At 48.1% G+C, this 15,266-nt stretch overlaps 1 protein-coding gene across 1 annotated transcript in view; it reads left to right on the forward strand.

Moving 5' to 3' along the window:
• The first annotated feature begins 288 nt into the window (after positions 1–288).
• Positions 289–15,266, forward strand: part of ARHGAP39 (Rho GTPase activating protein 39) — a 54,545-nt gene continuing 39,567 nt past the window's right edge. Inside the window, exons 1-3 of the mRNA XM_036281243.1 lie at positions 289–333; positions 8,876–9,040; positions 12,723–13,154. Of these exons, the coding sequence (XP_036137136.1) occupies positions 8,961–9,040; positions 12,723–13,154 (512 nt within the window). The 5' untranslated portion in view covers positions 289–333; positions 8,876–8,960. The remainder of the gene's footprint in view (positions 334–8,875; positions 9,041–12,722; positions 13,155–15,266) is intronic.

The following is a 15,266-nucleotide window of genomic DNA, read 5'->3' on the forward strand; positions in this document are numbered from 1 at the left end:
ACTATCTTCTTAACTCATCATTAGGCTTAATGTTTTTTAAAACATAGTTTAACACTCTCATATTGTTTGTCTGTTCTTTCTTAGAGGCTGAGCAAAGCTATCTCATCATTATTGTGACAGAAATGGATGTGCTTGCTCCACATATTTAGCTCCAGTAGGTGTTGGGGGCCAGCACTGTTACTCCTGGTCCTCCCACTGGTCTGGCCATGCTTTGCCCTTCTGGGAAGTTGCTGGCCCTTCCGTTACTGGGAGTTGGAAGAAAAAAGCCTGTGACAGTCAGAGTTGGTGAAATGTTTCTTGTATTTATCAACAGTTTTCTGGAAACTCTAGCAGGTAACTAGAAGGGACTCCCCCAGAGACATAGGAGGCCCTTCAGACACCGCTGCTGACAGTGCAGCCCCCAGTGAGCTGCCTCTTCGCAGGGCTCTGCCCAGCTGCATGGGTTTGTGTGTTCGTGGGAACAGTCAAACTGCATTTGAGAAATGTCTTCTGGCCTTTCACCTTGGGGGACAGGGACATTCTGGGGGGGATTCTGGGCTGTATTCTGGAGCACCACCTTCAGAGTGAGTCAGACCTCCCACAGGATGTGGGGTCCAGCCTCCTGGGGGATGACCCCTGACTTTGGCGGGTGGGGTGCTGTTTTGTTGTAGTTGCTCACCCCACCCAAGGGTTCCTTGGCGGCCATGGGCTGTGGGGAGTCTTGGGACATCCCGTCATTGCATTGGCCCCTTCTTCCCTTATAGTCACCATCTTCAGGTCACAGATGTGGAAGTGGCTCTTGGAGAGGTTGGAGGCAGGGCCAGGTACAGGGGTTGCCATGTGGTGGAACATGTCCCTGAGGGAAGGAGGAGCAGCACGCAGAGAGGGCCACTCCAGACCGCCAGGCCTGTTCCTGTTGGTTACACACGTGTCCACACACACGGTCACAATGTGCTCATACATACATACGTGTCTACACATGGTCACAACGTGCTCTCTTGTGTTCATACATACACACGTGTCCAAAAATGGTCACAACGTGCTCTCATGTGCTCACACACATGTGTCCATACACACGGTCAACACTACCCAGTATATGCAAGCAGAGCTGCCAACCTGGCGGGTAGGAGGGTGTGGGGCCACCCTAGGGATGGGGTGGGGTGGCAACGCTTGGGTGTGAGGAGCAGACGCCACAGGCCTCGTCTGCGGGAGGAGTGTTGCCAGGTTCCAGGAGCAGATTGCAACTTCCTGGAGCTCATTCTCCACACAGGCTCATGAGGAGCCAGCACAGAGCGTCTTCTGTTCCAGAGCCTGCGTGGGAAGTTGGCATCAAGGACCTTCTCGCCCACGCACGACGGAAACTTTCCCACAGTGGGGATGGGGGGAACGGCAGGAGGCCTGGATGGCGATTAGGGGGCCCCAGAACATGGTGTGTAGGAGCCGGCATCTTGTCCTGCTCTGGGTGTGTCCCTCACCCACCAACTGTCCTGCTGTCTCATCCAAAGCTCAGAGCATCAGGCCAGGTCTTATAAGCGAGTGACCCTGGACCACTGTCTGCTCATTTGTGGAAAGAGGACTGAGGTAGAGGGCAGGGTGGCCACATGGGCCCCAGGTGGGAAGAGTCCACAGAGGTGCTGTGCCTGCAGCTGCTGAGAGCATGGCATGTGCTCAGCAAAGGGCAGCTGTTGTCAAGTGAATTTTTTTTTTCCTTTATTGATTTTTTTTTTCTTTGCTCAGATGGAGTAGGAGGGAGAAAGACAGGAAGAGAGAGAAAGAGAAACATCGATGTAAAAGGGACATATCGAGTGGCTGTCTCCTGCATAACCCAACCAGGGCCCGGGACAAACTGCAACCGAGGTACATGCCCTTAGCGGGAACCAAACCCAGGTCTCTCTGGACCGCAGGCCAACACTCTAACCACTGAGCCAAACCGGCCAGGGTTTGGTTTTGTTTTTGTTTTTAAAGAGAAAGGAAGGGAGGGGGAGAGAGAGTTAGAAACATCAATGAGAGAGAACATCAATTGGCCGCCTTCTGATTGTCCCCCACTGGGGATTTGGCCCATGACCTGGGCATGTATCCTGACCAGGAATCGATCTGGCAACCTCTTGGTGCATGAGTCAACGCTCAACCAGTGAGCCACACTGGCTGGACTCAAGTGAATTTTTGCGTGAAGTTACTGCTCTGTGGGTGCCGGGCACTCTCCAAAGGCAGGGACTCCAGGAGGAAAGTGACAATGTGGGCTGGGAGGCCCTCAGTGAATACCGACCCCATTTCTTCACACAGATGTCAGGTTCTGGGGCTAGCCTCCTCCCCATGGGGAAGCATGTCACCAGAGGCCCGAGTCCTCAAGGAGCAGCCCATGGCAGAGGGGCAGGGAGCTGGGGTGTTGTTTGCTGGGGGCTCTGAACTCTCAGGGCTAGGAAGGCAGGACTGCTCCTCTTTGTCATCTGAGAGGTCTTGGTTGGGGTGACTTTTAAGGTAATGAACCACTTTCAAGTGAGAGGTCTGCATGGAGCATTTTGTGGGAGTCAGCCAGGATAGACTACAAGGGTGCGGGGCCCTTCTGCAGGATGGCAGCTGTCTTTCCCAGGAAATAGGCAGCAAACCCACACTAGGAGGCTGTGACGTGAGTTCTTTTTTAAAGGCTCATACGAGGTCACTGAGCAGAAGAGAAGGGTAGGGAAGGGACAGGCATCTTCTCTACACTGTGACACCCCCCCCCCCCGCCAGGAGCCTGTTGGGCAGCCCCACCTGCACAGACAGGTGAGAAATGTAGGCTTGGGGACCTTGAGAAAAGTTGCAATGACCACTGATAGAAATTAAAACTATATTATTGAAAATACAGTTTTGAAAGTAAGTGCACATGACAAAGGCAGAGCGTAAAACTACGGAAAGAAAATAAACTAGAAGTGGGGTGAGAGAAATGACCTGAACACAAGAAAATGTTTCATATCCCACTATTGAAAAGCACAAGGCTCAGCTCACTTCATCTCACAGGACAGGTGCAGTCGTGGGCACAGGGAGGTGGGCTGGGCTGCCTGGCACTCCTTTATCTATGTTTTCAGTTTTCCTGTGTAATTTTAAGATTTCTTTTCCTCACGGTTCCCTTTTTTTTTTTTTAAATCCTCACCTGAGGACATTTTTCCATTTTTTGTTCAGATAGAGTGGGAGGGAGAGAGAGGAAGAGAGAGAGAGAGAGAAATATCGATGTGAAAGGGACACATCGAGTGGCTGCCACCCACACGACCAACCAGGGCCAGGGACAAACTGCAACCCCGAGATACGTGCCCTTAGCGGGACCCGAACCCGGGTCTCTCTGGACCGAAGGCCAATGCTCTAACCACTGAACCAAACCGGTCAGGGCAGGTTCCCTATTTTCTCCTGGGTGCCTCCTTGTAGCATCTGTGGCCTGCGGCAAGGCCAGCCTGCTGGTGTCCCTGTGCCTGGTAGGCCCTTGCTGCCTTGGCCCAAGGGAGCTGCACACTTGGCCCAAGTATGTCCCACCTTCCTCTGCCTGCCACTCTCTTAAGCCATTTTTTCATTTGAAAGGAGACTTCTGTTAAGAAAGCAGCCAGTTATTTCATTTAGTGTTTGTTGATTCGCTGGGCAAAGGTTTAGGCACTGGGGATGCAGTTGTGAGCAGAGACATTATCCTAATTTCAGGTGTTCTTAAACCATCACAATGAGGTTTCGGTAATAAGAACATCCTCTGCAAAAAAGTGCTGCTGGCTCTCCCTCCCCTGGGGACCCAAGTCCCTCTGTCCTGGTGTCTGAGGTCACCGTGCTGCCTTCAGCACCCCTGCTAAAGCCCCTGAATCACCATATTGGGGGGGAAGCCAAGCTGGAGGGGGCAGAGTAGGGGCAGCGACACGGAGACCTCTGACCCTGTGGGCCCGAGGTGATAGGTGACAGTAGTGTTTGTCTTTGCGCAGCCTTACAGGCCCAGAGCTGCTGCTCCTCCATCACAAAGCCCTGTCTCTGCTGTTGTCATGTCTCTCAAAGCCCAGTGGGGCGGCGCCGTGTTGCTGGAGGGTTTTGGGAACAAGCTGGGACCTTGGTGTCGGCTGTCTTTGGTCACGGGCCAACTTCTCTAGTCCGACCACTGGCTTGTGAACAGATATTTTGTTCTCTTTAAATGGTCCCACAGGGGCCCCTGGTGCCGTTGTGTTGGTACGAGAAGTCCAGAAAGTCATGGGTGTTGGGGGTGTGGCTGTGAACCCAGGGGTGTGTGTGTCCTGACTGCCTGCCCTGTGGCCCCTGCTCCAGGCAGAAGCAAAGGCCATTCCCAGAGAGGCAGTTTTCTGAGTGCTTCAGCAACACCACCACCCTCAGATCTGCTTTCACTGTACAGTGTAGCTCCACATACATGTCATTTCTCTGTGGGGTGGGTCTAACACTGCCCCCAGTAAAGTTTGGAAGCTGGTCTTGCTCTGTGAGCCGATTCCTTGACTTGACGATAGGTTAGGTCACAGTTTTAATGGTAAGGGTGGCCATCCTGTGGAGCCAGGGAGGTGAAGTGAGCAGCTGCTGCAGAGGCGCGGATGTGGAGATGCCAGCCACCCTGCCCGGTGCAGAATGGGGCATTGTGCCTGCCACTCAGAGCCCAGCCTGCAGACGTGAAACTGAGAGCGCTCATTGTTCCCACTGGAGAAACTTAGGAAAACAGCATTGAGAGTGGAACTCGGGCCTCTGGAAACCATGGCTGAGTCAACACTTGTTTATTCACTGAAATGAACAAAAAGATTGAAAAATAGGGAACAAGATTGAAGTCAGAGGAGGATGTCAGCCGACTGGGAGGAGTGAAAGCCAGAGCCTTGAGCAGGACTGAGTTTGCACTTAACAAAGAGGACTTTTAGGGACACCAGTGATGACGTGGACTTGACAGATGGGGCCTGTGATCCTGGTGGGAGTAGGAGAACCCGGACATGGGCATCCGATGAGGGAGGTGAGCTGCCAGAAGAAGCTCAGGTGCTCCACCTGCATTTTCTATAAGAAACTGGGAATGAGACAAGGGAAATCACAACTCACTGTAGAACTGTCGACTTCCAGCAGTTTCTTGGGTCTTGTTACTGGCTGCCAGTGCTGGCGGAGATGAGTGGCCTCTGCTGTCCTGGGACACAGCTCCATGGACTTGCCTTGAGGGCCAGCAGTTACCCTGAAGGAGCTGTTGCCAGAGGGCCTTCTGTGTGCCAGTGGAGCTACCCACCCACCCTCCCCCCTCGTAGCACCAAGGCCTTGATGGTCCTTTAGAAACCCTCAAGACTCTCTTGCTGGCACCAGAGGAAACAGGGTGTTGCTGTGCGGCGGATAGAGAGACAGCCTGCAAGTGCAGCCAGCCCGAGCAGAGCACTCAGGGGAGGCAGCCCCATCAGGTGAGGGTGCAGGGCTCTTTGCCTTCCATTTGAGTTGGGTTTCTAGCTCTTGCAACCAAAAAATGTCCTAATATTAGCCACTCATTTTCAGAACAGAGCCTATAAGAAAATTTGGCAATAGAGCATTCTAGAACAACACAATGGTTTTAGTCTGCCCTAAGTCCTGGCCCTTCCTTATTTAAAGATGAGCAGTAATCAGAAGCCAACAATGGACCCTCATGTAGACACTAAGAAAGAGAGAAGAAAAAAGGCAATGAGTACAATGGAACAGCTGGTAAGAAGACAGTTAGAAGAACTAACCCAGAAGACAGAAGGACATTTTTGATAGAACTTTCTCTGTGTACTAAAAATAAAAATTCAAAATACATAAATAAAGAGAAACGAACTCTAAGACAAGATTAGCCAAAAGACACAATGTGAGAGAACTAAGAAAGAAAAAGACAAAAAATACCGTTACAAACCTGAGAGCCCAGTTAGCAACAGCAAGTCACAGGATGGATGTGGCTGGGAAAGAATTGGTCATCAGAGGACAGGCTGCTCAAAAGAACATGCTTCATAGAGGAAAATAGAAAAAAATGTGGTCAGAGAGACCAGAATGGAGGGACTGTAGGAGGCCTGGGAGCCATGGTGGGTATCGGAGTCAGAAAAGAGACAGTGTCCAGCGTGTGAGGCACCAAGTAAAGCTGGGCCTCCTAGGACCGAAAACTGGGAGACACTGCATGTTGAGAGGGGCCATCATGTTCCTGGAAAAATTGGAATGAAACGACTAGTGCTAGGAAGGACCTGCTAAATTAACTAATTGTATTGTGCAACCCGCCTGCCTCCTACATGTTCTAGAGGCAGCAGAGAAAAGGCAGCCTGAGGGCTGAGAAGCATATTCTTCAGGTGGCTTTCTTGCTGGGTGCCAGCCTGGGGCGCCCCACTTGGCTGAGGTGTGTGCAGCTTTGCAAACATGGTCTCATGGAGAGTCCCATGCCCTCCTGATGGGCAAAGTAGCTACATAGATTGTTTTTTTTGCAGATGAGCTGTGTCTCTTCTCCCCGTTTTACTTAGTTATTTATTTATATCAGTATTGACTTTTGGATATTTCTTTTATACCTTAGGTTATAATCCGACATAATTTTGGTTTTGTTTGTTTTTTTGCTCAAATTGCTCCAGCACTGATCATTTGGAATGCTTCCTGTTGGCTTCGTTGTCTCTGTGCCAGACCCCATCAGGCTGGGGTTTTGTTTTTGTTTAGCTCTTTGCATCTTGTGTCCTGCCCTAGTCATCTTAGCCATGCCTCCAGGGGTTCCTGGCTCCTGTCACTGTAGAATGATGTCAGAGCCAGGATCTGGGCTGGGTGTGCTAGTAGCTATGGGATGTTGTTCTAGGCCATCTTAGCTATCACAGCAAGGAAATATATGTGTGTATATTGACTTATGTATGTACACATGTAAACATTTCTAGATGTAACCATCTGTGTCTATGTTCCACTAAACACGACTTTCTACTGATGTCTCCCAGTCTAATCCATCCACACTGGGGTCACTCTAGACTCCTCCCCTTGCCCATCTGTAACCTTCCACTCCATCAGCAACAAGCCTTTTGTCTAATTGCTCAGTTCCCATATACACACATCTCAGTATCAGAATTATAAACCATGCTCATGGGAAGCAATATCATCACCCAGAAGATGGATTAACAGGGATCAGATTTACCATCCCCCTGGAGGTAATAAAAAGCTGGACCACGTATATGAAATCTTGGTTTTCTAAACTTTGGTTATGAGTCAAGGATGCACTGTGATTCCTGCAAGGCGAGAATCAAACAAGATGAGGCTAATGATTGCCCCAGCCTAGTACATTAAGGAGTTTCTAGGTTGTGTTGCAAGGAGCCTAGAGGACTCCCTGAATTCAAGAGATGGAGCTTAGGGTCCAGGGTGACTGAAGTGACTAGAGTTTGCAGGAGTGTTACCACAGAGCAGAGAGCTGTAAACAAAGAACTTGGAGATGTTCAGAGGACCTGCCTCAGTTTCCAGCAGAGTGCTGAGCTGCTGTGGGTGTGAGGAAACTACAGAGGCCAGGGTGGGGCCATCAATACTCGGAACTCTCACAGTTCGTGAGTGGGCCTTGTCATCAGGCAGAATGAATACCGTCATACTTCACTGTGCAGTGGAGAACAGTCAGCCCAGGAATAAAGGCTGCTCTGGCTCCCTAACCAACCTGAGAAGCAAGATCCAGAAGTTTCACTGTTTCCAAGTAACTGTGTCCCAAAACACAGCTCAGGAATATTTACAGGAACACAGAAGTACACAGTGTCCAAAGGGTAAAATTCACAATATCTGGCATCCATTAAAACATTACCAGGCATGGAAAGAAACAGGAAAATATAACCCGTAATGTAGTGAAAAGTCTATCAAAACTGACTCAGATGGTAGGCTAAGCAGACAAGGGCATTAAAACAGTTATGATTATATTCCATATGTTCAAAAACTGAGGGAAATATTGGGCACATTAAGTACAGACATGGTAAAGTAAAGACAGTTGACTAAAGAAAAAATACAATTTAAACTTCTAGAGTTGGAACTGAACTGTCTGAATGTAAACACACTGGATGGGATTAACATCAGAATACACATCACAGAAGAAAAGATTAGTGAACTTGCAGACAAAACAGCAAGATTGATCCACACTGAAACAAGGAGGTGAAAGTACTTTTAAATAAACAAAAGCAAAAAAAGAGCATGACTGAGATATGGGACAACTGGCTGAGGGCTGATGTTTGTGTAATTGGAGTTCCCAAAGGGGAAAGGAGGGACAGAAGAACTATTTGATGAAAACTATAAACCTAGATCTAACAGTCTTAACAAACAAACCCTAAGCACAAGAAACATTAATAAAATTACACAAGGCGCATCCATCATTATCAAATTACTCAAAACCAGTGATCAAAAGTCTTATAGTTTGAGTTAATTTTTTTCTGATTAAGATACCTGTACCCACTGTGAGACCACAGACATTTTCTTCTACACTCTTTGTTTTACTTTTAACATTTAGATCTGCAGTTTATCTAGAATTGAGTTTTGGGACAGGTTCATATTTTTTTCTATGTTTATATGTAGTCAACACAACACTTTTGAAAAGTCCACCCTTTATCACAAATCAGGTGCATCAAATCTTGAGTGGCCCTGTCAGGGGCTGTGCTGTATACTTCACCCATAGGGCCACAGTAACACCAGGTGGCTGGTGGTGCCCCTGCTTGATAGCTGAGGGTATTACATCTCAGAGGCAGTGGGCAGCTTTCCTGGGGCCAGCTACTGAGGGGCTGGGTGCCTTCTCATTGGCAAGGGCTGGATCCCAGCTGGGGTTCAGGGGCAGGACCCAGGACCCAGGGAGCTCAGAAACTGCCTCAGGACTGGGTAGTCCTCATTCTTGCCAGAGCACTGGGCTGTGAAGGACTAGCTGGACTGTTATTGGTTCCTGAAAGCCAAAGGTGTAATAAAATGTTTTCTGAATGTATGTGCTAGTAATGCTCTCTCACAGGGCAGCACCTTCCCGAGTGATGCTGGAGGGGGCATTGTGATGATCCACTGAGACTGTCCACCTGGGTCCTCAGGAAAAGACTGCAATGTCCCAGACACAGGAATACGAATGTGAGAGCCATAATGCTGGCGTGCAGGAGCCTCGGATTTCAGGGTCGAGCACAAGGTGAGGAGAAGCCATCGGTGGTGCTAGGTTATCAGAGACTGGCTCAGTGGGGAGGAATTGAGACTAACCTGTGCTTGCTTCTGAATTTGGCATTTTCCCCTGGAAGCCCAGTCCCAAGGCATAGTCCCCGCTTCGTGCCGCAGACGTGAGACAGGGAAAGGCTTCTTCCTAGGCAGGTGGACTTGGCTGCCTGGGACAGACACCCTGCAGACCCTGAGACTGGGCCCCATTCCTGTGCCCTCTCTGGACATTGATCCACCCCCAAGGCAGGTAATCATAGTTCATCACTTTTATTTTTATTTTTTCTTTCATTCTTTTTTTATAAGTTTTAACTTTTTTGGAAATAATTTCACACTTACAGAAAAGTTGCAAGAACAGGAATATGTCCTCTGACCAGATTCACCCTTTGTGACCATTGTATGCCTCTCTCTTCCCTTCACAAACAGTGCTGTCTCTGCGTTGTCTCAGGCAGGTCACAGATGTCAGGGCCCAATGTTGGCTCACATCACCCAGGACATATATAAGCCTGACCCTTTAAAGAAGACCTAAGTGAGTGGATACACCATCTTTTGGGTGGAAGACTAAATCATCACAAAGGCTTCTGATTTCTCCTGGAATAGATACAACAAATGTGCCAACAGAGTTTGTGAGAGTTGGCAAGCTGATTCCACAATTCATAGGGGAAAACAGGGTCAGAAAGCCGGAACATGACTGAAGAAGCAGGATGTGGAGTCTAGGAAATTTTGCACCCAGTACAAAGCAACTGTTACTAAGACAATGTGTTGCTGGTCAGAGAAGTCTTCACCAGTAAGCCAATGGGGAAGACACAGCTCCATGACACTGTCCATCATAGAGACCCCTGGTGATCCACATGGGAGAAGGAGGCTTCACAAAGTAAACAAAAATCAGTCCAGGTAGATTAAGAATTTCAACATGAAAGGCAAAGATATACAACTTTGCAAATCAACTTAGAATATTTTTGACCTAGAAGTAGGGAAGATTTTTTTTTCTTTTTTAAGTTTTTTTTTTTTGTTATTCTCACTCGAGGACATTTTTTCATTTCTTGTTCAGATAGAGTGGGAGGGAGAGAGAGGAAGAGAGAGAGAGAGAGAAACATCGACATGAAAGGGACACATCGAGTGGCTGCCACCCGCATGACCAACCAGGGCCGGGGACAAACTACAACCGAGGTACACCCCTTTAGCGGGAACCGAACCCGGGTCTCTCTGGACCGCAGGCCGACACTCTAACCACTGAGCAAAACCGGCCAGGGCAGGGAAAATTTCTTAAACATGATAGAAAGAGGAGAAATTATGAAGAAAAAGATTTATAAATTCAACTATATTAAAATTAAAAGCTTTTCACCAAAAGGCAAGGTATCATAAAGAGAGTGAAAAGACAGTCAGCCGGTGTGGCTCAGTGGTTTAGCATCGACCCATGCACCAGGAGGTCACTGGTTCAGGACACTTGCCCAGGTGTGGGCTGGATCCCCAGTGGGTGGCATGCAGGAGGTGGCCAATTGATGTTCTCTCTCATTGATGTTTCTGTCTCTCTCTTCTCCCTCTCTCTCTAAAATCAATAAAGGAAAAAAAAAAAGAGTGAAAAGACAAGCCTCAAACAGGACAGAGATTTGTAATATATATAATTGAGAAGGATTGCCCTTGAGAACATATATATATATATAAAATATGTATATGTATATATTAAATACAACTGCAAACCAGTAAGAAAATATTTTAATAGGCAAAAGTCACATGTGTTTAGTAAAGGAGAAATATAATGGACTCATGAATATGAGAAAGATGCTTGACTTCATTAATAATCAGGAAAAATTAAAACCACACCAGCCGGTGTGGTTCAGAGGTTGAGTGTCAACCCATGCACCAGGAGGTCACTGGTTTGATTCCTGGTCAGGGCACGTGCCCAGGTTATGGGCCTGATCCCTATTGGGGGAATACAGGAGGCAGCCAAACTATGTTCTCTCTTATTGATGTTTTTATCTCTCCCTCTTCTTTCCTCTCTCTCTAAAATCAATAAAGGAAAAAAAAATAAAACCACATATATGAGAATTTATTATACTGATCTATTTTGGTGTATGTTTTAAAATTTACATTATAAAAAAATAAATAAAAAGGAGGAGTAATATAAAATTGTGGCAAATTCCACCAAAAGCTAACTTATTTAATTTTTTTCAGGTAGAGTGGGAGGGAGGGAGTGAGATAGAGCGAGACAACAATGTGAGAGACACACATCAATTTGTTGCCTCCCCCGTGACCCTTTGGTTCATGGGCCGATGCTCTAACCACTGAGCAACTGACCAGGGCAAAGGTAACCCTTTTAATACCCTTTCCACAATTTTCTCCACAAATGTACACATATAAACATTTGTGTGGCTTTTATAACTTTGTTTAGTTATTAATTGTGAAAGTCCTTTTCTGTCAAGTTTGGGTTCACTTTATTATTATTTTTTTGTTTGTTTGTTTGTTTTATCCGTTCAGGTAGAGTGGGAGGGAGAGAGAGGAAGAGAGAGAGAGAGAGAGAGAAACATCGATGTGAAAGGGACACATCGAGTGGCTGCCACCCGCACGACCGACCACGGCCGGGGACAAACTGCAACCAAGGTACATGCCCTTAGCGGGAACCGAACCCGGGTCTCTCGGGACCGCAGGCCAATGCTCTAACCGCTGAGCCAAATCAGCCAGGGCAGTTTGGGTTCACTTTAAAACACATCCTCACAAATAGGTACTGTTGACCATGCCCCCAAAACTTTAAAGATTGACATTGAAAGTCTCCTTTCTTGTGTGCTGTAGTAGAAAAATACACTATTTTATAGAAGATAATGTGTCTTAATTTTGTCCAATTACAGAAGTAATTTGTGAACATTGTAGAAAACTTGGAAATTATGGCAAAGTCGAAAGGTGTTGGGAGCATCTGAGAGCTTGCTTCCCTGCATGTCATTAGTTTGACTCAAATACATTCCTATAAAAATTCTCAAAAAAAATGAAAGAAAGGTGGCATGTCACATGGCAGCTGCCAGTGCTAACATGGCAGTCTTTTTGTTACAAGACACTTAAGACAGAATCCCGCCTCATACTAGAGGAAGGGAGGTGGAAGCAGGGTGCCAGCATGTGGCCAGCACCATGTACCGGCTGTTGCAGACAGGAGTCCCCATAATGCTAAAGTAGTGGGTGAGGCAATGGTGAGAAAAAGGCTGTTTGTACATGACAGCGTCCCACACAGCACTCCAGCAATGTTACTGTGGGGAAGCCTGGCCCCTTGGTTCTGGGGCGTGACCTTCAATGACTATGCCCTCCTGTCAGACCTTGACCCCTGCATGTGTTCTGTGGGGTACTAATTGGGGAATTGGGAGGGAGGCTATTTTTCCAACTTTTATATAAATTCTGAAGTTGTTTTTTTTATGGCCTGATTGTGCCATCTTCCCTTTAATTTCACTTTGTAAGTGAAGAGGAAACACTAATAAGCCTCAAGGTTTTATTGTGTAAGAGACAGGATGTCTTGCATTTGAAGCAGACAGGTGTGAGAAAGTACCCCATGCTGGATGCAGGGTCTGCAGGCGTGCCCAGTGGGTGGGTGCTCTCATTGGTGTCAGGGCTGGAGTGCAGGGCAGTTGCTGGACTTGCCACCTGCCCCCATACACTCATGCTGTCTGGCTCTTTCCCAGGCTGGAGTGGGTGGAGATCATTGAGCCGCGCACGCGCGAGCGCATGTATGCCAACCTGGTCACCGGGGAGTGCGTGTGGGACCCGCCCGCAGGAGTCCGCATCAAGCGCACCAGCGAGAACCAATGGTGGGAGCTCTTCGATCCCAACACTTCACGCTTCTACTACTACAGCGCCACCACCCAGCGCACTGTGTGGCACCGGCCGCAAGGCTGCGACATAATCCCTTTGGCCAAGCTGCAGACTCTGAAGCAGAACACTGAGTCCCCTCGCGCCTCAGCAGACAACAGCCCTGGGCGCGGCAGCAGCGTTAGCCGTGATGGAAGCACCAGCTCCTCCCTGGAGCCTGAGCCTGACACCAGCGAGAAGGGGCAGGAGCCTCTGGGGAGGAGCCGGCAGATGGCATTTGGGGCTGCAAAGGAGGAGAGTGGCAGGTGAGGCACAATGGAACAGGTTGGGGACAGGCTGGATTTCACCCGGGAAACCATAAAGCCATGGAGACCTGTTTTGCATAGTGGGTCCCTCTTGCTCCTCTAAGAAGGACACATAAGTACCTGGAAAGGAAAGGGCCATTTGGCCACCATCGGAGAGTGGGCAGTGCATAGTGTGGGCTGTGGGCACAGGCAGATTCCTGCATTTGGGGGCTGCACAGCTGGCCGTGGTGCTTCTGCATGGGATGGACACCTACAGGGGTCAGATCAGTGTGGATGCTGCGCACACACCCAGGAGATATCTGCTGCCTGGCAGATCTGAGTGGCTCCGAGTGGATGCCAGGGTGGTGCAGAAAACATACATTTTGTTGGTGTCAAGGCACTCAAAGGTAAACAGGAAAAGAAAGCAAGTGGGTCTGTGGGCTCGGGGTGACCCCTGATGTCCTCCAGGAGCCCAGACTGTGCTGCGGTCCACAGGCTATCCTGTGTTTCCTCTTACCCAGAACTCAGAAAACCGTGCATTTTTATTGGATTGTGGTGATTTTTAATTCTTTATTGATTGCTGACCCATCTATGTAATTAAGTGAAGGGTTTGGGTTCTTTTTTTTTTTTTTAATTAGTATTTCATATATATTGTTGTTCAGATAGAGCGGGAGGAAGAGAGAGAGAGAAACATCAACGTGAAAGGTACACATCGAGTGGCTGCCACCCGCACGACCCAACCAGGGCCGGGGACAAACTGCAACCAAAGTACATGCCCTTAGCGGGAACCGAACCCGGGCCTCTCTGACTGCAGGCCGACACTCTAACCGCTGAGCCAAACTGGCCAGGGTGGGTTTGGGTTCTTTTTTTTTTTTTATCCTCACCCTAGGACATTTTTCCATTTTTTGTTCAGGTAGAGTGGGAGGGAGAGAGAGGAACAGAGAGAGAGAGAGAGAGAGAGAGAGAAGCATCCACGTGAAAGGAACACATGGAGTGGCTGCCACCCACACGACCGACCAGGGCCAGGGACAAACTGCAACCGAGGTACATGCCCTTAGCGGGAACCAAACCCGGGTCTCTCTGGACCACAGGCCGACGCTCTAACCGCTGAGCCAAACCAGCCAGGGCAGGTTTGGGTTCTTTTAGGATTCTGTTGACAAATGTGTTTGTCATCCACACTCTGGGTACTGACCTGCAGAAGCTGTTCCTACCCTGCCTACCCCTGTACCCCTCCAGCCCAGAGACTAGCTGTCTTCAGGGGCAGAGTATCCTTTCTCCAAAAGCATCTTAGATGTTCTATGAAAAGAGATCACCAGGTTGGTGGGATCAGGACTTCCACAAGAAGCCCTATTTGGACGTGGATTAGAATTGTGTTGAATATATGGATCAGTTTGGGTGAAATGGACATCTTTGTTAGATTGTCTTTTCCTGTATGAAGATGATATCTTTTATACTTTTCTCCACAAAGGACTTGCATTTTTTTTCTTTAATCCTCACCGGGGATATTTTTCCATTAACTTTTTTTTTTTTCCAGAGTGAAAGGGAAGGAGGCAGAGAGAGAGAGAAACATCAGTGTGAGAGAGATACATCAATTGGTTGCCTCCCATATGTCCCTGATCTGGGCCAGGGTTCAAACCTTCAACCCAGGTACTGCCCTTGACTGGAAATTGAACCTGTGACTATTTCAAGGGCCAACACTCTAACTGCTGAGCCAAATCGGCCAGCGCAGGACTTGCATATTTTTAAGGTTTATTTCTAGATACATTATTAATTTTATAGCTCTGGCTCTTGTAAGTTATATCTCTTTCTTTTTTATTTTTCTTTATTGATTTTTAGAGAGAGGAAGGGAGAGGAAGAGATAGAAACATCGATGAGAGAGAACATTGGCTGCCTCATCCATGCCCTCCACTGGGGATTGGGCCCACAACCTGGACATGTGACCTGATTAGGAATCGAACCGGTGACCTCTTGGTGCATGGTTAGACACTCAACCACTGAGCCACACCAGCCAGGCATATCTCTCTTTTTTTTTTCTCCTCACCTGAGGACATTTTTGCATTTATCTTCAGATAAAGCGGGAGTGAGGAAGAGAGAGAGAGAAACATCAACTGGTTGCCACCCACACAACCCCAA

This window comes from Molossus molossus, unplaced genomic scaffold (genome assembly GCF_014108415.1).
Source record: "Molossus molossus isolate mMolMol1 unplaced genomic scaffold, mMolMol1.p scaffold_m16_p_33, whole genome shotgun sequence".
Taxonomy (NCBI): Eukaryota; Metazoa; Chordata; class Mammalia; order Chiroptera; family Molossidae; genus Molossus; species Molossus molossus.